The sequence below is a fragment of the Chaetura pelagica genome, unplaced genomic scaffold, assembly GCF_000747805.2.
Source record: "Chaetura pelagica isolate M959 unplaced genomic scaffold, ChaPel_1.0 scaffold138, whole genome shotgun sequence".
Lineage (NCBI taxonomy): Eukaryota > Metazoa > Chordata > Aves > Apodiformes > Apodidae > Chaetura > Chaetura pelagica.
Window position 1 is genome coordinate 31783 of NW_009954215.1, and position 24760 is coordinate 56542.

Below are 24760 nucleotides of genomic sequence, written 5' to 3' on the forward strand. Positions count from 1 at the left end.
ATACCCAAGAGCATCCCCAAAGAAGTAAGTAATTCCTAATATATCTTTAAAAGTCTTCTAATCCAGGACATAAGGACACGAAATTATTAATTGTAACACTATGGATATTGCACACTGGCGCCACATAGATAATTGGGGTTCCTTATTGCATTTCCCTAAATTAGAACATTTGGATTACTTTTGTTCTGCTAAACCTCAGTGGAATGTCTCCCTTGTCTCTCTTTCAAGTCTTCCCCATGGTTTATGAATAATAATAAAGAGAGCAGTATTTCTGGTTTGTGCATTAGTAGCCGAAGCTCTGACAATCAGCCCTCATTACTTCCCACAGGAAAATCCACATCTCCCCAAACTGTCAAACATCAATTTGATTTGACTGCTCTGCCCTTTTACAATTCATAACAAAATTCACTAAGTAATTTAAACTTCTTTTCACTACAGTTTCCTCTCAGTTTCTTTCCCTTTGGCACATATATCTAAAGTAACTATTGATAATCCACTAACCTTTCTAAAAACATCTCCACAGAAAACAACTAAGCTTGTTTTGAGTCAAGATAAATGACAGTGTCCTGGCAAGTGATGAAGAATAAAATACCCCAGAGTCCCACAGATCCTGCTGTTACAATATCCCTTCTATTATATGTGACAATGACAGAAATAATTGTTAATTAATACTCAAAATTAATCCACAATTTTATAGATTGCAGAGCACTGTGAATTGTTGGATTCTCATATTTATGAAATTATATTATCTGGGAATGGACACATTAGGCAGCTAGTTCTGGTCTCTCTCTATATATATAAATCAGTTACCATTTGCAGCATATACTTACATATGCTATAAATGTATACACAAAGAAACATAGACAAAAGTTACTAAATGAACTCTAAAACCACTTCTGCATAGCTGACCCTACAAAACTGGCAAAAATGCCCTGTCCATTTATTTCTCTTCCTGCCCATTATGTTTTATCCAAGATATTTACAGAAGGGATAACATTTTTATTACAAAATCCTCAGATACAAGGGATTTTTTAACAATTCATTCCAGCAACTTCCAAACTTAGCCTAGAGTTGGGATTCAAAACATTGAACTCTGAGTCTTGTTAAACTTTGGTTTAAAAGAATAAAGTCTTTTTGGAGGAGAGTTGGTGTCCTTCTAATCCTTTTGGTTGATTTAATTTGCAAGTTGCATGTCTCAGGTGATGACACCCGTAGCAATATCCTAGTTCTGGAAATTGAAAGGCAAGTAATTAGTGACTACTAATCATTGGAGAGTTCAGTCCCATCATTGCATAATTCCAATCAGCAAGTAAGAGCTTGAAATCTTCCAGAAAACAGACCTTGGAAATCCAAGTCAACAACCACAATTTACACAAATGCCAGGCCTCAATGAACCAGCTGTTAATGGAGTTCAAGCCTGTATCTAATAGGAAAGTCTCAAGTTACTTATAAATACTAATCAGTCTGGTTTTAAGGTTTTTTGTTTTCACTTCACACACTTACAAACATAATAATTTTCTACCTTCATCAATGTGTGGACTAGATTAACAATTAAAAGAATAGTTGCAGATTATAGCAAAGTACATGATGACATTGGCACAAGGTTAGAAAATGAACAGCTCCAATGTATTTGATCAAGAAAAAAAACAGTGTTTAGTTTCTGTTTAATATGTTCCAAATATATTTAACCTGTGAAATTCACAAATAACTATGTGGTGCCTATATTAAGTTATTTTTTTAATTTCTGTGGCACTCTATCATAAAAAGTCTGCCTCATTCATAGTGTAAGAATCACTATAAGCAGGTATTTTAAAGATCCATATTTTAAAAAGTGTTGAGCCTCTGCACTATTCGCTCAAAACACAGTATGGTCTTCTCTAATAAACTGCAAAATTCTAGCTCTCTCAGTGGGTAATTCAAGACTATTTGAAATATTTTTATGTTACAGTACAAACAGTACTCAGAACTCTTTGTATATCTCTTGAATTTGCCCCTGTGGCTGCAGTGCTCTCTGCTCTGGCTGCTGTTTGCTCTACAACATGCCCGTTGGCCTTTATGCTCTGCCCAGTCCAGAATGCCTTTCCTCCTGCTTTTTAGTGCAGCACCTCTAGTGTATTTGACACTTTATCACTCTGCAAAGGAGTGATAAACTGCTCACTGAACCCTCTGAACATTTTTCTCACAACAGAACCATCATTATCCAGACACAGATCAAAGGGTAGAATTACATGCTTTCCTCATCATAGCCCTTAGCACTTTTTGCAGGCTTTGGTGTCATCTATCCCTGTCACCATCCTCTCAGAGCTGAAAAAGATGCTGCCCTTTTGCAGCCTCTGTCATTGTCTCTTGGAGATGTGTCAACTCTCAAAGGTTACCGGTATCCCCAGATCCCTGCCATTTCCTAATCCCAGTACCTGGAAGGTCTGACATCCTTCCTTGGTTCTCAGCTTTGTCCATTAACCCACATTCCCAAAAGAGGCAGAGTCTTCCCAAATCATGGGCCAGCCCCGAGGCACTGACAGTTAAATCTATCTGCCCTGTGGGTCATTCCAATGAATTAATTTTGTTTTCTGAGTGGTGTTTCTTCTGCTTTCACACCTGCTTTCCAGAAGATACACACATACTGAAAATGACATGTTATTTATAAAAAATGGAACCCCCAAACCCATATAATCCATCATTCTTCACATGCACTAATAGAAAAGCAATTGGGGTAAGATTTTGGTTTGGTTTTTTGATTGTTTGCTTGTTTATTGTGGGGTTTTGAGGTTTTTTTTGAGAAGGAATAAGAGATCTCCAATACTTGTCTGTTGCCTTTGTCATGATTAGTAAAAAAATTAAACCTTTCATTATCACCTAAGTGTGTCCCGAGTTACAAACTTGCCAGAGATAAATAAGCACAAAGTTTTATCATTACATCCAAAAACAGAACAAAAAAAACTAGGATAACCTTCTTTGCTGCTTATTTAAAAAGCAAATAAAATAAACTTGATGCTCCAGCAAAGAAAGCAAGACTTCTGAAAGTTGAGTGGCATCCAAGCATCTTCTGCCTCTCTCCCTGAAGATACAAACATGGGAAAAAGAGGCAGAGATGGAGAATTAAAACCTGTGTCCTCCTGATGGCAAAACCAAGAGCCTATACCAAGAGTCAATAAATAGCATGTGTCAGAAGTGCTGTGTACCCAGTAGTGTTTCCACCTCTTCTCCAAGTCGACAGCCACAGGGTTTCTATCCTGCTCCTCCCCACAGCTGCTGCCAAGCACCAAAGGTCACTGTCCCAGCCAGTGCAGCTGTTGGTTCGAGCTGCATCCTGGCAGGAAAACACCCCAAAATCAAACAAAGCCCATGATTTACTTCCTTTGTTCTTCACTCTTGGGAAATAAGCCAAGTCCAGGCTGGGTTTCAGTATGATTTGGGAATCCTGCCAGATTAAAAACAGATTCATGACAGTCTAAAATAGCAGCCAAAAGTCCAGGATAGTGTTTGCTTTTAGATGTCCTGTATTCAGCCAGTCCCCAGGGGAAACACCAACAACAGAGGTTTGGACACAATGTTTGATGGAGAGAAATTGAAGAAATAACAACGGCCAGAGATTTGACTTTGGAATTAGCCCTACATTGGAGAAATGCTGGTCAAGAAGACATTAAAGTTATGGGAAATAATTTACTCTTTGCTTGTGTTTCACTTCATGTACACTCTGCAAGAACAATTATCCAATCAGATGAGTATTTACATTAATTTTACCAGATTTGTAATTGGAAAACTGACTTTTAAATTTTTATTCTTTTATAGTCAATAGTTCACTGAGTTTTTCTTTAAAAGACAGGTGTTGTTGTGCCCTACTTTAATCTTATTGGCTAAAGACACAGGTTCCTGGGGATAATGACTGAGGATTCACAGCTACTTCTGTAGGTACTCTTGAGAGGTATTTTCATCAAGTTCTTATCTTAATTTTAATCTATTTAATTATTCTTTCACACAAAAGGAGAATAAATCTATTTCATATGTCTCTTCTGGATCCAAAAAAAATACTTTTAACACTTCATGTGCTGTTTGCAAATCACAGCTCAGAGTCCCAGCCTGTGCCTCCACCTTATCACAAACCAAAACCCGGCAATGAAGTTCCAACAGAAAATAAAAGAAACAGCAAGCCTAAAACAAGCTGAGGGAAAAATAATCTAATGGGACTTCTCTGGCACTGGCCTCTCTAATATGGGCCACTGTTCTCTACAGCATGGGTGACAGACTGGGTTCACACAGTGAGATCTGTTGCACAAAGACACTTGCAACCACCTGAGCTGTGGAAACCCCCAGTGCTGGATACACCTGCACTAATGCCAGGTCCTGCAGCAGGCAGATCTGGCAACTGCATGGAAAGTCATCCTCCTCTGACTCCAAAACACAGTGCTTTGCATGAATGAGAGGTGTCTAGAAAATTTAATTCTCCCCTACACCCTGTTGCTTGAGACACGGCAGCCACCCCTACCTAACAGACGCCTGCATGCGCTGCAGGGCGTGCCAGGGCAGGCAAGGGAAGCTCTGCCCTGCTGGAGAAGGGCAGACTGCACTCCATGCCTTTGTTTTCTTGGTTAAGCAGAACAGACCCAGTGTCAGCACATCCCCTAGACTTGTATAAAGTACAGGGCAGGAGGAGGCCACCTCAGCAGGAGATCATAGTGCACATGACAGAGCAGAAGGTGACAAAAGAACCAGTCTGGTGTTGATGATATAAGGGGTGGGGACTCCTGGGCAAAATGCTAACCTAAGTTCAGGCCAAGGAGATATCATTCAAGTAAAGAAAACTGATATATATAAATTATAGAGCTTGAATAAAAGGGTTAAATATGTATTTTTACATTGCTCAGATGTAGGGCATCATCTTCAAAGGGCTCTGGCTGCACTAGCAGAACCATCTGCTTGCTCAGACAGGACAAACAGCAGTTTTCAAACTTCGGGACAGATTCCTTCACACTTACCCTGGTGAAAATTCCCATTAAGTAATGGAGGAGGAAAGCAGCACCCCATCACTTACAGACCCTAACATAAAGGGTCTTTACCCTGAATACAGGAGTCAGAAGCCAAATAGGTCATTCTGCATTTGGTTCAATAAACTCATCAATTTCAATCTGACCCAGTTATACAATCCATAAAGCAGGTTCCATACAAGAGATCATACAGAAGCATATCAACTCTTTGAATTCAGTCTGGATCCCCCAAAACTCTTACTCTTATTTTCCAAGTTATTTCCCCCAGTAAAAATAGCAAGGAGAATACAAATGACTGCCAGCAACACACTTATTGGGAGCTAATGACTGTACCCTGCAAGCCCCCATTAGAACTGCTAAGCACGACTTTCAATATTTCAACTCCTCTAACTCTTGTTCAGCCACACAAACACCCTCTACTTATACCCTCTCATTCTCCAGTCACATTTGTTCCACCCACTGCTTGAGGAGGACACTAAATATATAAACAGAAAATCACTGGGATTGTGGGTGTGTTCTGCCTGAGCAGCTCGCACTGCAAATATGTCCTGATAATCACGTATGTATTTCCTTCTTGGTCTTTACCAGCCAGTGAGTCATACTGCATGTCCTGATCATCTAGACAGTGATTTGGGAGGCTTACACTAAATATGAAAAAAAAAAAAATGATAATAAAAGTAGCAAAGACCTTTCCTGTTCCAGAGGTAAGGAGGTGAATCTCATTTCCACAGTTATCCATTACCCCTAAGGAATAGGAAGCAATTATCTACCCAGGAAAAACATTCTTAGTGTACTAAGCTCTCCTAAAAGCACATGAAGATTAGCCAGAACTAAAAGTTATTAGGAAGAGGATAACAGACCTCTGTAGGAACTCAGATGAAAACCAGTTTTCCTCTTTACATGTCTGCTTCTCTAACTGCTTTAAAGGTTGCAGCCTTAAGGGTTAAGGGCTTAATACAGCTATACCATCTGCCCCTCTTTTCCTGGAGATCTCCTCCCAGACCTTTTCTGGAACTAAGCTGCAGGTAACACAATAGGTTACAAATACTTATAGTAGATGCTTGACCTGGGCAGCTGGCTTATATTCTTCCATGCCTCTCTATAGTTGCCCTCTTTACTTAGCTTTTTTCTGTCCCACATTTCCATCCATTTCTTCTGGCATGTATCTTTTATCCTTCCATTTCTGCTCCATCCCCCATGGCTAAAGGCTCCTCTCTGCTTTTCTCTCCATCCCTTGCACACTGGGAAGCCCTATTGCACTCTCAATCTCAAAGCATTTTTGTAATTTGCAGTTCAACGATCTCACTTGCTCAAAAATGAAAAAAAAAAAAGGAGAGAAAGAAAAGTATGTTCCCTTCACCTACTAGATTCCACTGGTTCTGCTCCAAATGCCAAACATGATGGTAAAGGTTTCAGAGCAACGTCTTTTAAACTACTTTGCACTGTGTTTTTAGAACAGAACCACTCTGCTTCAAATGGCACCACGCAGCCCCAGCCAGGGAAGCAATACCTGGGCCTTCAAGCAGATGGCCAAAAGTTCCTGCTACTGGAGGCTGGAGGAAGTGGGTGCATTCACACGTTGCAGTCCAGAAGTTACAGACTTGCAAAATGACACAGGCCCTGTGCCTGAGCCTTTCCTACATTTATTGAATGGCAACTTAGCAGAAAAAAAAGCAGTTGCCAGCTGCTAGGCTACTGTGCTGGCCCTTGGGTATGTCAGCCTGCCCAGCTGCTCTTTGCAGACCTTTATAAAAGAAATCAGAGCCCACATGATGTTTCTTCAGTGCACATTTCTGTTCTGACACGTTCCTGTGGCTGTGGGCAGAAGAGGAAACAAAATGATGGTGCTGTGTCTTAGCTGCTGTATCATTTTAGTTGCTTTTGAATTCCTGGATGCTTCTATTTCTCAACAGAAGATTGAGAAATAGTCTTTTGTGTCTCACTAGAAATATTTTTCTCTGTTAAAAAACAATGAAATTTAATCTTGTGACCATAGCAAGCCACCAGTGTGCTTCAGGGGATTACCCCAAAGATCAATTATTTTAACAAAACTGGATGCTAATCATCAACTGGAAGCCTTTGCTGATAATGAGATGTAATGTACAGACAGGAAGACACACAAACCAGAAATTCACTAGTAATGCACTTCACTTGTATCCTGCAAGAAAAAAAAAAAAAAAAAAAAAAAAAAAAGCAACTTCTATTTAAAAAAGGTTCAGTGTTCTAAAGCAATTAATTTTATACTAACAAATGCATATTCATCTCAGCTTCCTATGACCTGGGCTATGTGTATGAAACTGCGTAGACTAAGTGATGAAATATTTTAGGAATAACCTTATTTTTGAGACAAATAAGTTCCTACTCTTTACATTCCTCAGCAACTCATTTCCATCCTCCTTCTCTCTGTCCCTTTTCCTCCTTGTTAGATCAACAAATGTGACATCTTGTAGCTTGCTTCCTTCCACTGAGACTTCAGAATCACTTTCACAGTGTAATTTTTAATAATCAGTATAATCCGGCCAACCAGTAGAACTGTCCTCAGGATCAGAACACTACTCGTGCAAATGAGTGTAAACCACTCATCTATGCTTAAAGTTATCTCTAACAGAATCCTACATCCCTCTCTATTTAGCTTCATTTTTTTCCAGTGTCAACAAGATAAAGAGGGTTCAAAACCACTAACTTTAATGCAGAGAAAACTCATGCTTTGGAAAGTATGAAAAGATGCTCCTGCATGAAAAAGTCATTAATACTTCAGTGGGATGTTTTACACCAGCAAGAAAGATTGAAAAGATTCCTATCCACTGTGCCAAAATGTTATTTGAATGTGTAAGTGTGCTGGCTTGGGAATGAGCATGATCTCAAAGGAGCAAGGAAAATTGAAATAAGAAAAATCATGAGAGAAAGGCACATGCAGAGGAAACTGAAAGCTCTGAAACACATTTCAAAGGGCTGTCTCAGTACCATGTAAATGTAAAAGAGAGACAAGATAATGCTTTGTAGATGCAATCAGATATACATTTGAACAAATTACTTGGCTTTATCCAAATACCTAGTATCATCCAAGTAGTTCTCTCCCCTTATTAGCATAACACTCATATCAAGAAATTGTGTTTTCACCTCATTTGGATTTTTTTCACACAGCTATGAAACTCATTAGATTTATAATTCATTGAAGTTATTCCATACTGTGATGAGTGTTCTGTTACATATACTGAATAATAATTCAATACAGCTAGGTACTTTGCTCCTTATAGGCTTAGTGTTAAGGAGTAGTAAATTCTGCAGAGCCTACACATGTGAAAGAAGAATTTTGGCCTTCATTTGTGTCTGCTTGTTTACTTAAACACCTCATTTGGACTCCAAAGACAGTTTCCCAGAATTATCACCCTACAATTAAACTTTCGCCCCAGCCATACTTGTTTTCAGTCTAGATAGCATCAAGGAGATTTTTAGTGATACAGCAAAGTGATGTTGGTCTGGACTTTGGGTTCATCCTTTCTAATTAATCAAAACAGAGTTATGTAAGTTCATAGCTGAAAAGATGACTCATCAAACTACTGAAGTTAGACGTAGATTACAAAATCAGGTCATGCTAGAACCAGGCAATCATTCTTTACATTTCATTTCTTAGTGTTTTGTTTCAGTTTGTCTCAATGTCCTTCATAAATTAGAAGAAACTTCAATGCCATTCTTATAGTTTTTTGGTTGATTGGGTCATTTTTAATTGTTTTTTCCCTCATTTGTTTTGTTGGGCTTTTTTTTGGTGAAAATTATCATCTAAACCTATGACACAAGTGAGACAAAGTAGCAATAATTTGTGGGACTAAAAGAAACATACATTTTTCAGAACAAATTTAGAGATCCTTTACAAGAAAAAAAGAACATTCTAGAATTCATGGGTTGTTCATAGTATCCTCTAAAGTTACTTAAAAATACCAGAAAAAAATGCCATAAAGACATTCACAATCCCCTTGGTTTGTGCATTCAAAACTTTAACTTATTTTCTGAAGTAATATCTGAGCAAGATGAACATGGGAGCAGAGGTTCCATGACAAGGTTTCATTCAACTGGATGCCATCTCTATCTATTGTAATTCTATAAATTATTCATATGGAAATTTTAATACTGAGTTTCATAGACAATTCATTTGTATTAGTTTTGGCTACTAAAAATGGGTTAGAGATAAAAGCATTCATATCCTGTGTAAATCCACAGATCAAAGTGTAAATACATGATAAGATTTTTTTCTTCTTCCCTCCCATCCATTTTGTTTTCTCTCTGATATTTAGAGACAAAGTGATGCATAAAAACACAGTAGCTTGGGTATTTCAACAAGGTTTTCTTGAATAGCTTCAAATGTTTTCCCTTCCATTTATTTTTTTTTTTCCCCTGTGATTTTATTTCTTTTTGTTGGATAAGAAATATAAAATATGATGAAAGAGTAAGGATGGAGAAAATCCAAGGTGGAAAGAAGGAAAACCTGTGATGCTCTGGCAACCTCTAGAGGGGTTAGCCCACAACTGAGAAAGACAACTCAGGCTCTGCCTTCAGCCTACAAGAGCATTTTCCTTAGTATGGGACAAATAACTCAAATTCTCTGACTCAATGTCCCCATTTAAAACAGGTCAGAATTACAGCACTTAACATTTTTGAGAATTATTACACAAGTAGAAGAACAGTCTATTCACAAAATATTCACAAATATATATAAAAAAAAACAAACAACAAAAAAACAAACAAAGTTGTTAGCAAACTTATTGCAACTGTTCAAAACAAGAATATGTAGTTGTTTGAAACCTACTTATTATGGGTCATACATTTGTTACTTAGCTGAAGGTAGGCAATGTTTTTTCCATAAGCCTCTCTAAATCCAGCTGATCAATAATGATGACACTGGTACCTCTCTACGTGCATCAGCTAAAATGCATCAGTCATGATGATTACACCTCTTCCAGTCATGCAGTATTAATAGTAGGAATAAAATCCATGTGCTGGAAGAATAACAAACTCACTATCTCCAGTATGAAAATTTATGTCTTGTTTTTTATGGAAGAGGAGGCCACAGGAGGTCCTGCACTCTGTCACTGAAACTGTTCTATTATACAGAAATTTACCATTCTTAGTCTCAATGACATGCTAGTAATGACCTTAAGTGCATATTTATTTTTCAATAAAGTCTTCTTTTCCACAGACACATGCAAATTTAAGCCATGTATCTATGTTTAAAAAAAAATAAAAATTAACACGTATCATTTTTCAATCTAATGGAGGATTTTAGTTAGAAATTATGCATCATTCATTATATATACATTATATCATAAAGAAATTATTTTCAGCACCTTATTTTTCTTTCAATGCACACGTGAAAGGTTTGAAAATTCACTATGGCAAAGAAAAATGTATCCAATCAAATGTAGTTCAAGCCCTATTTGAAGAATGAGTCATTATTGCTGTCTACAAATACATCAAAGATGTGCAGTAAGTTTCCTTCTGCAGGGCAGAAGTGCCAAGAGAACCTACAATTCCTCTGTTTTTGTGTTAAAATAAAATTTGAAAAACAACTGTTTGAAATGCAATAAAATAATTCAAACTACTTCGATTCTGTTAATATTTTACTATAAATTTATAATAATCCATCCTACATTAAGGATCATTCACAGCAGTTCAGAACCGAGCTAAACACTTAAATAGCAGAACAGTCATGCTGAAAAATAACTCATCTACCAAGAAAAAACTCCCCAGGAATTGCTCAAAGGAAAAAAAAAAAAAATAAATAAAAATGCTCTCTGACATTGAGACCATTGTTACTTCGTGATGTATATGAAAACACTTTCTGAAAATAGATTCACATGTCCTTGGCAGTGAGGTGAGATAGAACAAAGTGGAAGAGAATTCCTGTCTCAGCAGCGAGAAACCATTTCAGTCATTTGTTTTGCATTTGCTTGTTTTTTTAAAAGACTGAGAGAACAGTAATAAAAGGCTCAGAGCTACTAAAACTGCATGAACTGTGCATACTTAGAGAAAGAAAAGAGAGGATAAAACATTGGTCCCTACCATCTCCAACAAACTGAAGGAGGGCGAGATCAATTTGTCTCTTCCAAGGTGATCCTTTCTGAAGTGCTATTCCATAGCCCGTGGTGGCAAAGATGTATCCACTCCCTATTGTGACAAGTTTGCAGCCTTCATCTCTTCCAGCCTTGTAATTCAGCACTGCTGCATCATAGATGAAAGCATCCAACTTCCTGAAATAAAAGAAAACATTTTACAAACCAAATCACTGGGGACAGCTGTCGTCAGACTTCTTTTGTCCTTGATGTGAGGACCCTGTTAAATATCATATGGATTCTTTGATATCATTAATTACATATCCTGCTCCACTGTGTCTAAAATTAACAAAAGGCATCTATTTTAGTGAGGGGAAAGTAGGACACATACTTTTGCATTTCTATTTTAAGGGATGCTGTTAAAAAATACTGAGCAGGAGGAAGCAAGCTACAAAATGTCTTGCCCTGTTATCTTTGTATCTTTGCTCTCAAAATGGAACGTAAATATCTAGACATGCAAAATTATTGCCAAAAACCCCCACAAATTACAATGGAGAATTTAGAACTGAAACAATAACAACCAATTAGCTTATTTAAAATATTGCCTGGGACTGAAAACATTATTTCACTAGTTTTCTTTAAGTCAGGGGAAGACAGAGGAAGGTACTGGAAAACATCTGGTACAGCTATCTAAAGAAAAAAACAAACAGCAAACAAAAAGAACAACAAACTTTCATACACAACATAATTCAGTGCTTGTTCTTAAATACTCAATCCACAAACTTACACAGAACCCTATTTTTTGTGGAACTCTAGATCAGGTAATAAAAATGTGGTGCTACAAAAGACCCTTATCCATCTGACCTTAAACCAAGAGAAATACCAGGAGAGAGGCTATTGGATTTTGTATTCTGACATGAAAAAGTGAAGAGTGATGTTCCTGTCACTACTTTCTGTACTTTAATGCTTTCCTTCAAGGACACTTACCCCAACAGTCGTCATTCAAGTCATCAAATTGGAATTTAGTGAAGTAGTTAATTCGGAGGACGTGCAGGTGGCTCATGCAATCATTAAAAGAAATCAGCTGGGCCATCATTTTCTTTGGTTTTCCACTTTTCCCTAAAACTCAGTTGGTGCAATCCCCAGCTTAAAAGTCATGTTAGCTCCATCAGTGCTAAAAAGTCTGACTCTCTCCTTCCTTTAAATGGATAATTTAACACTGAGAAATCAATTGCTAAACATCTTCAAGGTGATGTGTCACAAAATCAATCCAGAAATAAGAAATGGATGGCTACCTAGCACTGAGAGCAACTACACTGGGAATAGCCATTAGGCTGTTGGGGATGAGGTGTTGGGGTACTGCCCAGGGTTGCAGTCTTCAACACAAGACCAGACAGTTTTCTAAATGACATGCTATGATTCAGCACTTAAGAGACAATCTTTGGTTTGTATAGAGAGAAAGAAGAAAAATCCATGTCCTTTGGGTAGGAGCACAAGGGAAAAAAGGAAAATTGTTTGCTGCAACCTCAGGATACTTGAAACATTTCTGATCAGACAATGACCATAAGCAACAGAATCCAATGCCATGCTTCCAGACCTCCATGGTTGTCTGTGGGGAAGGGAGGAAACATCCCTTCTCAGTGGATGTCTCTGGCTCAGGCAAGGAGTTGGAAAGGAATGCTCCTCTCTGGGGATACTGACCTGGCTGCACCAAACCATCCTAAGCTAAAATACACTCTGGAATTTGTCATCTGTTTATTCCGGGATTTACAGTTTTGCAATATAAGCATTTAAAACACATTCTGATAAACACAGAGAAAATAAAAAGAGTCAGCTCTTGTTCTGTCAAACAGAGCAAAAAGGTATCTTTGATAAAGACTCCAGGGTGAAAGCCCTGTGCCGCCTCTTCATCTGCAGCTTGCCTCCTTAATTACTGAGCAGTGGAGTAAGCCCTGGACAGGCAGAAAAGGCACAATCACAGCTTCACTCATTCATTGTGGACTCCTTCCCCAGCTTCCCAGGGAATCTGCCATCAGCTGCAGTGGGCATGCACAAGGAAAGCAAGTTCTGAAGCTGCAGAAGGCTTTCCTTGTGAGGGTTTTCTCTATACCTCTTCTATAAGGTCACAATAAATCTTGTTAAGCCAATTAATTTAAAAACAGGAGGTACTATCCTGACAGATGCTGAGTGCTGAAAAGTTCTGCTGTCATTCTGAACTGTAAATCAAAAAGTTGAATGCCCTGAAAAAGTCTTGATGTCTACAAATAAAAACTCATACTCAGAACATACCTTTTCCATTTCCAACAAAAAAAAAATCTTATAACCTCTCAAGGCTTAATTATCTTTTCATCATGCAGTGATTACAGAAATACTGTTCCTTGCACAGCAAAGCTTAAGAACATGATGTACTCCTGCAGTGTGGGCAGGGAGTAACAAGTCATGAATGAAGCTCTCAGATGTCAGGGAATCCAACTCTTCCATCACTAGGTGATGAATTACCTGACACTGTGAGAATTCTGACAACTTAAACATTCCTCAGTAAGAGTTTCTAAAATCTGAGACACCAAAATCTGGACAAGCCCAAGAATTTGACCATGTCCCAGTTTTTTGCAAAGATGATAGTGAGCACAAGCTCCAGAAGAAGGCAAATCAGGTGTTTGTGCAGGCCAGCTCACCCATTTATTTCTCTAGAGATGGACTGGCAAGTCTCAGGAATTTTGTTCTTGTGGCAATAAAATTCAACTCTGCTACAGAGCTGACCAGGTTTGTGTTGGTGTGAGTGCTGACCACCCTCCTGCCCAGGTCCCACATTCCCTGAAAACCAGCCTGCATGTGCCCAAGGCAGCCCCAGGGCACCAAAGGCTCAAAATCTTCTTCCAAGCCTTAGCAATGTAAAAATGAATCAATTAACTTGTCATTCATTGCAGCCACTTCAGGGATTGAAAAGCTTTGTCACCTTGTATAGGTTTAAATAAACTGCTAAGAATTATTAGAAAGATGAAAAAGAACTGTAAAAACTGGAATGCTGCAAGAAACAAGATTTATAACTGTCAGGAACTAGCTGAACATGCCAGGCCTCTCCAGTGAATGCAGAGGAACAGGACCTCAGCCTTATGACTCATGTGAGCAACTGGCAGGTTTCTAAACTTCCTCTGAACTACTGCAATAATCCTGAGTAGGAGAGAAAATAAACCTCTTTTTAATATTTATATAGGAGAGACTATACAAATGTCCTTTACTACCTAGCAAGCAGAGAGGAAAGGGAGTGGAGAAAACTTCAGTTCACACAGCAAAGAACGTCAGGTGTTACACAATAACAAATTGAAACAGTTTAAATAAACCCAGAAGAACATTACTGAATGTAATAATATGAAGTGGGATGTCTGTGAAAAAAATAAAATAAATAAACGCGGAATTGCAAAAAAAATTCTCTAAAATGTTCACATTCAAAATACCTGAGTAAAGAATATTAAAGTTGGAGGAAAATGTTAGAAAAAGTAAACTCAGAAAAGCTGAAAATACTTGCCTATATTTTTCCACATGTTTATTATTAGCACATACTTTTCACCAAATTCCTATGCTGGAAATTGAAACGTAGAATTAGGAAAATGCCTCTTTACCAGGCACAGCTTCTTCCTCCACAACAGAAGTATAACTCACTTGAAAATTGTTTCTTTGTTTCCTTAACCAACTACATGGCCCTTCAGGGGTTTTGTTTTCTTAATGGAAAATAAAAGGGAAAAAATCTAAAATGGCAACATACTCAGTGGTTGAGGGGACACAAACTGCACTTCAGCACAGTAGAAACCAGTCTGTTTGAATGACTGGATGTCCTGCTGTGACCTGTGTCATAGCATTCAGAAAATGACAGGGATGCTTTGATGCAATCCTGTTTATTCATGTTATCCTGTTTTACTGTTAAGCACTAGAACCTACACACTAAATAATATTGTTTCCATCAAGGATCAGAGAAAGTGAAACATGACTGAAGTCACTTTCCAATTTTCAACTACTGCAGTAAAACCAAACACAAAATATCTACAGCAGAATTAATTTCTTGCTAAAGTGGGTACCATTCAGTGCAGTGTTCACCTGTCAGATCCAGGACATTAACTTCTGAATCAATTCTCACTCTCATTTCTTCACGTTTTCTAACACCCCAAAGACGTTCTTTTCACTGTCACACAAAAGCTGTGGATTATTAGTAAAACAGATTTGACTTACACAAAACCAGAATGAGACTAATATATAAAGTGTATAATCAAAGCAATTTGCTTGCATTCCATTTTGCAGTAAAAAGCTGCATCACAATGAGCCTGTGATGAGGAGCACATTTTAACTCCAATATGCACCTTCTCGGGCTCTTTCTGAAAAATTAAAGGTCAATTACATATTTAAGAATACTTATTCATCATAAATTATATACATTTTATTCTGAGGAAAAATAATTCATGAAATCAATCTATGTTTAAAATTTGTTTAGGTAAATCAAAATAAGATATGGTATTCCTCAATTTTGGTTGTAAATAAATGCAAGAGATACTACAAAGATTATTATACAGCAAGTGTCATACCTGTTTACTAAGGCTCCAGTCGTATCTTTTGAAAGCACAATATTTGAAATTACTGTTGTAGTACAAATATCAGACTACAAGTCATTCAATCCTCAAACTATTTTTTTAACATCAGCTTTACCCTCCCCTCTTCACCTCCTTCATCATCAAGAACAATTTTACCTAGTAAGGTTTTATCTCCTAAAGCTGATTTTTAGAGAGAGAACTGATTTTGAAAATGTTCTACAGGAAGCTCTAATTTTAAGCTTTTTTACTTTTAAGAAAAAAACATTTCATAGTCTGTAGAACAGGTGTCTTACCTGACCCTTAAAGTAGCATCTACAATTTGGTACAGGGCAAAAAATTGGTATCCACTTAAGGCTGGATTAAACGTTTTGGAGATCATCACTGCTCTTACTTGGAAGGCAGAAAGTGCAAAAATACTGGCTTTAAAATATGATGGACTTACAGTACAGATTTACAGATGTATTAAAAAATGTAATAATTTATAATTTATCCCTTCTTTATACACAGAGCGTATAAAGGAAGTATGTCAAGAGTGTACAATGAGAGGCATAACCACCATTTGTACATCTCTAAAACTACAATGCCCCAGAGATCTAGTGCTAAAAGGTCATTGTGGAACGACACAGCAATCAAAGGGCAAGAAGGTTGCTCTGAAGACAAGGCTTCAATGAAAGTGTTCTACAGTGACACCTTGATACTGAGAGAGCAAAAGAAGTAGATATTTAACCTTCAGCATGAAGGTTTCCCTTGCCTAGTTTTGTCTAAAACATGTTTCAGATTCTCTGATGGCACCTCACCGGCAGTGACTTTATCTTCTAGCACATATTTGAATATAGCTCCATGCAGACCTTAAGTTCACACACACTGGATGGATTTCTTGACATCTTGACATTGCCAATTCATTAGGGGAGAATTTAACAGCCAGCCCCCCCGCAACAACGCAGGCCAGCAAAATTTAACCCACTTAAATGATGAACTCATTAGCAGGGAAGGAATTTCAACTTTTTGCCCAGCTCAAACTGTCCTCACTTCAATCTTCACAGAAATCATAGATGCAAAATGTGAAAGAGCAAAATCTGACAGAAATTAACACCACTCAGAGAGATTGTGGAGGCTTCACTTCACCTGTCAGGGCAATCTTAGGCTGCCAGAAAAACCACTGTGAGCCTTCCTGCATCACTTGGCTATGGTTGCCTGAATGGGCATATTCACATCCCTCCCTCCCAGGAGCTCCCATTCACCACCTCCTTCTACCCTCTTTCCCAGTCCCTATAACATTTCCCTTAGCAACAAAATCTGATGTGCCTTCATGATTAATTTATGCAATGGAATACTGTCCCACTTCAAGTCTCAGAAGCCAAGTAATGAAGTACTTGCAAAGCACCAGTTTATCAAAACACAAAATTTGAAAAGTCAGGTAGGGGGAATATATTTTTAGATTAAAGATTTTGTCCCAGTTACAATAGCATAACGAAGGAGAAATTCATCACATTTCACTAAGAATCTGGTCTCATCCCCAAATCAAATTAATATAAAAACTTAGAATAACTTCTTCTCAAAAGAAATGGGTTTAGACAGGACATAGCTACTTTCTCCTGTTCATTTTATGTCCTTTATAATACTTTATAATATTTAAAATACTTATAATAATTTTTAAAATACTTTATAATATTTAATGGCATTAGACAGGTAATTGCATTACCTAAAAAATAGGAACATAGATGCAGGAGGTAGCCTTTTCCCAGAAAAGTCAGAAGACCACTCAGGTACTGAGTAAAGGAACTAGAAACAAATTGCTATAAGCCTGTGTTTTCTTTCCTGGAGGCAAGTTGCTATGGATCAGCTGAACAGCAGAAAAGCAGACAAGGCAGCACATTTATCTGATGGCCATGAATAAATCCCTGAAAATGTGACAAAAGGACATGATGATGTCTGCTTCTGTTTACAGATAACTTGAAAATACTGAGGTATGAAGTGTCACTATTTGGGCCTAACACGACAACAAAGAACCAGCCCTGTGGCCACTCACTCAACTTCCCCCCACCCCTCCCCCCCACACACATGGGGTACCTATACACGGGCAGCAGATCCTCCCCAGCTTCGACTTGGGTCCCAATCAAATATGACACTAGCAAACAATAGATGCTTAAGGAGAAATGCAAGAAACAAGGCATGTATGGATGCTGTTGTCCTTGAATATCATACTTTGGCTTCAGGTGAATGGATATTTCATGAAGTAGAGATTCTATTAAGCCCTGTGTTTAACAAGTGCCAAATTATTCACATTTTCTTTCTTTCTGAGTTTGTTTTAATTTTGATATTTACAATTCTGTCAGTCACCAGGGCACTTTACCAAGGTCAGGTGCCAAACAGGGAGGGAAGAGACACACTAAGAGAGAGAGAAACCTACTGATGTACACTTTTACATAACCAAAAAAATCTTCACTGGTCTACATCTGTGATTATTTCAACTTGTCAGCACTGAAGAGCACTACAGAAGAACAGTGCCTGAAAGTATATTACATCCCTATTTCCACTCCAGCTACAAAGTAAAAAGTATGCAGGCATAAAATATGATCCTCTGTATGCAATTTACCACAAAAGTTGCCTGAACTCAATCAGTGCTTCAGATGTGGTCCAGCTCCATTTCAGATACCATTTGACTGAGGAAATTAAAGTTCCATTCAGCTTTTTTATAAGGAGTCCCCAAGGTCCTGTCTCACAGCTCTGTGGCTTTTACACTTTGTCTTTCAGAGCAGTTGCAGAAATGGATGCTTCTAAGTGTCAGCCATCAAAAATGTCCAGAAGTTACATCTAGAAAAATGGTGTAGCAGGTGCCTTTGCACGGAAATAGAGTGATCCAGAAGCTGGTTAAATCAGTCCTCTAAGCTATTTTATATTACCAACCATTACTTATAAGTAAAAATTACAATGAATTATCTGAAATATTAATTTATCATCTTATGTCACACATTCACATTTTGGATTTATCACCCCCTTAAAGGAATTATCACCCGGCACAATAATTTGCCCTTTCAGGATCTGACAAAAATCTTTAAAATGAATATCCTATAGATCTGATGAGAATATGGACAGTAATTTTCTTAAACATTTCTCCTTAACAACATTTAGAAATACAAATTGGATTAATCACTCCATGCTAATTCCTGATTTAGATTATAAGCTTTGTTGTAGTAATGGCAGATGCAGACTCAGGAAACTATTTTCCCAGTCACATATGAATAAACAAGTTTCAGATTCAGTAGTTTAAACTGGTGAACTTTTAGGATCCCAAAAGATGACGTAGGGTAACCCACCTAAAATCTTATTTCAGTTGCTGCATTTCATTCTTTAATCCTGTTTTTGAAGCTTGTGGAAAACACGAAACCCAAGCAGGCTCAGAATAGAGACTTGCCTTGATGAGCAGGGCCATGAGAAAGCAGGAAAACATCCAGTTCATATAATGATAGCTGGGTATTAAGAATTTGATACATGGCTTTAAAATTCAGTTGCATAAAGAGGTGCTTGTGCTAAAGCTGTCTCCAGCACAGTTTCTCTCTTTATGCATCATACCAGGGATCCAGGAGGGCTTTGAGCAATACATTATTACAGACTACAGATATCTCATGCTGCTCATCCACCTTTTCCTTTCTCCCTCAAACAGACTTCAGAGTTAACCATCCCAGGCAATTTCCTAAAGATTTGGTAAAAGAACTGCTATATGTATTATGATATTAAAAGTCTAAGAAAAGAGCAAATAATCTCAATTACAAATACTGTAAAGTGTTGTCAATCAGAAATGGTAGAAAAACACAAAGCCACTAGATTAAAAGTTAAAAAATTTATGTCTGCTGAACATTTATTTGAGTGCTGGTTGCAAGCTGTTATTACCTGCCTAGAAGAATGATGAAGACCTTGTGCTTTTTATGAAAAATTAAAGTATATAATTTTTATTTCAAGCAGTAACTTCTCTCATAGCTTTCCCTCCTGTTTTAAGGTGAACAGGTAAGGACCACAGAAAGAATAAAAACTAGAGAGTTTTTCCTTTGATGAAAATTTCCAATGTCAATTTTTATATAAAACATACATTGAAACTACTGCAAAAGATATTGAAATTGGTTTTTGCATCTAAGTGGAGATGTCAGCTGGCTGCCTAAGAGACAAGTTTGTTTTGTTTTTTCACTTTAGGCACACCACCACTTTAATTGACAGACCTAATTAACAGAAGGACCTGCTGGGCACAATCTGAATTGTGTTCCAGCTGACAGGAATGGAGATGGCTGCCTCCTGGTTATGCCTGTGCCACACTGCACAAGCTGCCAGCACAGCCTCTCACCAGTCTGTATCTGCTCAGCAAATAACAGTGTATGCGAAGCTGCAAATTAGGTACAATTTATAAACACACACACAAAAAAAATTGATTCAGGCCAATGAATGTAGAAACTGAGGGTTAAAAGGGCATCAGATCTTTCTAGGGTCTTTTCTTGTGCTTTCCCTGCTTAGCACCATTGAATTATTAAAATCAATTAACAATTGTATTGGGTTTTTTACATGCAAGAATGTGTTTGTGGGGAGGAAATAACTTCTGGTGTCACTTACGGTGTTCAGTTAGATACTTTCAGGGGGTTCTTCTAGCATCATTATTTGTCCTTAAAAAATGCTGAGCAATAGAATCATCACATGATCCTAGCCAGGCGACCAGCAGCTCAGGGCACACCTCCAGGCTGAGAGCATCTCCCTGGGGGCAGCTCAGATCTGCTCACCTGCTGCAGGTGGGACCAGCCCAGCCAGGCAGCAAAGCCGTTGCTCTCCCTGCCTTCCCAAGGCCTTGGATTTCCACCAGTGTGCCCTGGCCAATGAGGGAATAAGGTATTAGCCTTGGTGTGTCTAAACTACCACAGTGCAATCTTCAACAGGAAGGCAGATGAAGTCCCAAGAAAGCTTTAGCATCCAATCTCTGAACATGCAGTCACAGCTGTGGCTGTAAATAAAGCCTGGAAAGAGCTCAGAGCAGCGAGGGGACCTGCAGCTGTACGAGAAGGGGCTGCTCACCTGTGCAACAAGAGGGATTCATGTCTGCAGTTTTCTTGAAACAAGTCATAATCTCAGCTTTTTGCAATCAAGCTGAAATAAAATGCTCACATCAATATGCTGCCATAACACAGCATTAGTTAGATCATCTCTTCTTCAAACAGAATATACTCTGTGTGATACTCAGCTGCAGTCCTCATATCCAGGAAAATCATGGAAGTGAAGAAAAAATTAGATGGATTTGTCATTGACAGGCAATAGGCACGTGAAAGTTTCCAACTGTATTTCCCTAGTAAGAAGAAACTCTGCCAATCAAATTTTCTCATTTCAGCCATTAGCAGTTAAATCCCAGACAATATTCCAGTGTAGATGTGCTGGGGCAAGGGTGAGAACACAAATTGCATTTCCAGTTTATTGCCACTGCATTTTCTCCTCTTGACAGTTTTGCAGCAGTAGAGGACTCATAGACAGAGAAACACTACAGGTAAACTGACCAGCTACAAGCTGACACAACACACACTGAAGAGTTAAAACAAGTTGTCTTGCTTGCAGAAATATAGTATTCTTTAGTTATAACCTCTTCTGGAAAAATATAACAAGGCAAACAGAAGCAAACAAACCTAAAACAAGCACTACATAACACAATAATTAACTGCTTCCTATTCAAAGACTTTCTCTTCAAGAAGCAAAATCAATAGGATCCATCTCTCTGGCACAGTGTTCTAGAAATGAAGACTGATTAAATGCAGTGTAGGCAGAAATGCTTGAGATGCATTTTTAGAACTTTATTTGATCAATAAACATTTAAAGAACACAGAGGAGCCACCGCAGCTCTAACAGAGCTGGACTTCAGCCACCAAGAATACATTAGCTAATGTCTTACAGACTTTACTCCTCTGAATAATGCTCCAGAAAACAACTGCCATTTCTGTATTAATTTAGGAAAAGGAACAAAACTCTGGAGAATTCCTGAGCTGCTCAGACCTGCCTGAAGAGCAATCTGAAGCTCTGCAGGTAGCACAGCATAATATGTTGTCCAGCTGATTCCTTATATGCAGGAAATCCAGGGAGAAACACTGGAACATTTTTGTACCTTTTGACAAGCTTGTAGATCATGACTGCTTTCAGTACTAAGTTGTATTGAAGGAGGAACAATATTTAGCCATTTTGAAACATATTAAGTAGTACTTCTATAACAGGATGCATTCATTTTGCTCCCTTTTAACAGGCCTGGTTGCAAACTGATACCTTTAATTACAGTACAGAAAAACCTGCTGCTTGTTCAAATGGGTGTTTCAGTGGCTTTTGGAGAACTGCATCTGTGAATCTCAGAAATAAGACACTATGGACAAGAGGCAGACATTACAGAGACTTTACATGGGTTTTTAAATATATTTTCAGAAAAAAAATATTTCTTATCAAAGGGGAAAAGCCAGCATAGCTGGTAAATTCACCTTCACTATTGATGGCAACAAACCTTCATGAGTAAGCTGCAATGAGCCCCACCATGGGGATTCAGCTGAAGGAGTAGGTAGAATGTCAGCATCAGTCAAAAGCAAAAATCTCGTTTGCATTTTGATTTGGAGCATTTCCCAGTTGATTTCTTTCTAGAATGATCTTAAACCTATTTTATGCTAATTGCACAACATAGGTCCAAGCATATCACCCATGTAGTGAAGTTGTTTGTTCTAATAAAAAAAGAAAATGCAGATGCTTTCCTTGTAAGTCAATTTTTGAAATGCTATTGTCTTCAGCTCTCAAAGATGAAAACACAAAGGGGCTGGGTATTTTCTTCAAGGCTTCCTGAACGCAAATGTGTGCACACTCAATACTCCAACACAAGATCTAGCCCCTACACCACACCAGAAAATAAAGGCAGCAACATCATTTACTTTATACATATTCCTATCTGTATTTCTGCCCTAAAGGTCTTTCCTGGCAACTCAGGCAGCTGATTTTACATTTCTGGTCAGAAAGATAAAAAACCCAGCTATTTCTGTAATTTATTTTCGGTATGAGAAAAGGGACATAAACACATCTCCAACAAAAAAGAAAACTTAGAGAAATCTCTGCATCTAAAGCTTTATGTTTGTCTCCTTTCCAATCTCTCTTTTCAGTTCAACTCAGTAACACTATGTATTAAACACAACAGCCTCAAAAATCAAGATCCCAAGAGGCTGAAGGCAATTAAAGCTGATCTAAAGACTTAAGAGTCTGAGATACAACATAACCAGAGTGAACTGTGACAAGAGACTACTTGATAGTTTGATTCTATTTAGATCAGATGCCACATGTGTAGCATTATTCAATCATTAAGCATTGCCTGATTGCTGGCAGTTTTTGCTCCTCCTCAACATTAGAATCAAATATTGTATACAAGAAATTAGAGGGAACAAAATCTTATGTCTTCAGTTAAACAAAAGAGGTTTTAAGAGTGAGATTGGAACTACATGCAGATTATACAAAGATTCTTCATGTACTGTTTATTATGACTAGCAACATCAACTAAACAATATTTTCAAGTCCTTCACAGGTCAATGAATTTATAGTCACTAGGTAGTTCATTTTCAAAAGTTGTGCAGAAGCAGCAAGCCTTACCATATGTAAGAAAAATTGTTTGTTTTATATTACCAGCGATGAGGATGAAAAAGATAAAAAGCTATAGAAGTGCAGAATAGCTATGACAGAAGACAAAGATTAATAGAGAAAAGGTAGCTGTGATAAGGTAAGCAGAACACACACATACTGAAGAGGAAAACAGAAAATATGTATTTGCTAGGAAGCAGAAGTTTGAGGAATGAGAGATTCAAAAAAGTAGCAGCAACCTTAGGCCTTTGGGGGAAGATGTGTTAAAAATCATGGGATCAGGCAAAGTAGGAAAAGTGAAAGCTTGATCAAGTCTAGATAAGGATGAAAGGGCAAACTACATGGAAGAGAGAAACAATCTGGTAATAATTCATAAGGGAGAAAGGAAGAAGATATAGTGCTGGTATATAAAAAATGAGGAAACAGTTATTTATACTGAGGAACAGAAAACTTTGTAGAAAAAAGTGAAACATGCTGTTTGGAGAAAAAGAGGCAGCAAGCAATTGTACCACACTACCAAGTACTTATTCATGCTTTTCTATTCTCCTCCTTACAGAAAATGTGAGTTATTACAGTCCCATGTTATACAGTCTCATCTCTTTCATTCAGGACACTTTTAGCTCCACAGATCCCTCAAGTGTCAGCCACATCCTCACCAAACATCCTCACACAAAGGCTAGGCCGGGTGGGCTCACCGTGCAAGTGACAAGCAAGGATGACAGAGCCTGATTGGTCTGGTCACCTAAATGAAATCATCTTTCCAGAGAGAAACCACTCTGAGACAAAAAGCAGGCACGATTGTGCTGCCTGATCTGTAACCAAGTTTACTGCCCACAATCACCACAATGATTGGGCCCTTGCACCCCTCTAGCTCCGCAGAAACTGAAGGCAGAAAACATGTAAGCCTGCTTGACACTGCTGGATTGTCCAAACCTGTGATGCGAGCAAACACAAAGTGACACTTCTATTGTGGGAAACTTCAGCAGCTGATGGCATGCTGCTTAATCCTTCTCTAGATGCCACCAGACAAAATACTAAGGAGCGCAGCTGCATGTAGCAGTTACTTGCATTGATCCAGAAAATGTTGCACATGGCAGCTTATTTGTACCATCTGCTATAGAAATGTCAGTCAAAGGGAGCAAGGTAGACACCTGGAGATGTCCACACTGAGAAATCACTTAGAAATGGAAAGAAATTACAGCAGGGGAAGAAAAAATACAATCTATGAAAAATGAAGAGCTTGTGCTGTCAGAATAAGTAAAGCTTTTGAGGAAGAGAAGCAGCTGACACAAGAGCAGCTGGCCCGAGTTTTCCTGGATGTCCTGAACTCTCCTGCAGTCAGGTAGCCACCCCCCTTTCGTGTCTGACATGTAGCCTGATTTTGAAGCTAACAGCAGTCTTTCAGGGTTTGCAGTAACACAAATGGACTTGGGAAAGTACAAGGAATAGACATCCCCTAAATAAACTCTCCATCCAAGAGAACGATGCCTGAAATTAAGAACAGCTGTTTCTTTAAAAATGCACAGCAGGA

General features: G+C 38.2%; 1 protein-coding gene across 1 annotated transcript in view; it reads right to left on the reverse strand.

The window, feature by feature from the left end:
* The window catches only part of GRIN2A (glutamate receptor, ionotropic, N-methyl D-aspartate 2A), a 151071-nt gene that overhangs the window by 6201 nt on the left and 120110 nt on the right, over window positions 1–24760 (reverse strand). Inside the window, exon 10 of the mRNA XM_010003197.1 lies at window positions 11043–11230. Coding sequence (XP_010001499.1) covers window positions 11043–11230 — 188 coding nt within the window. The remainder of the gene's footprint in view (window positions 1–11042; window positions 11231–24760) is intronic.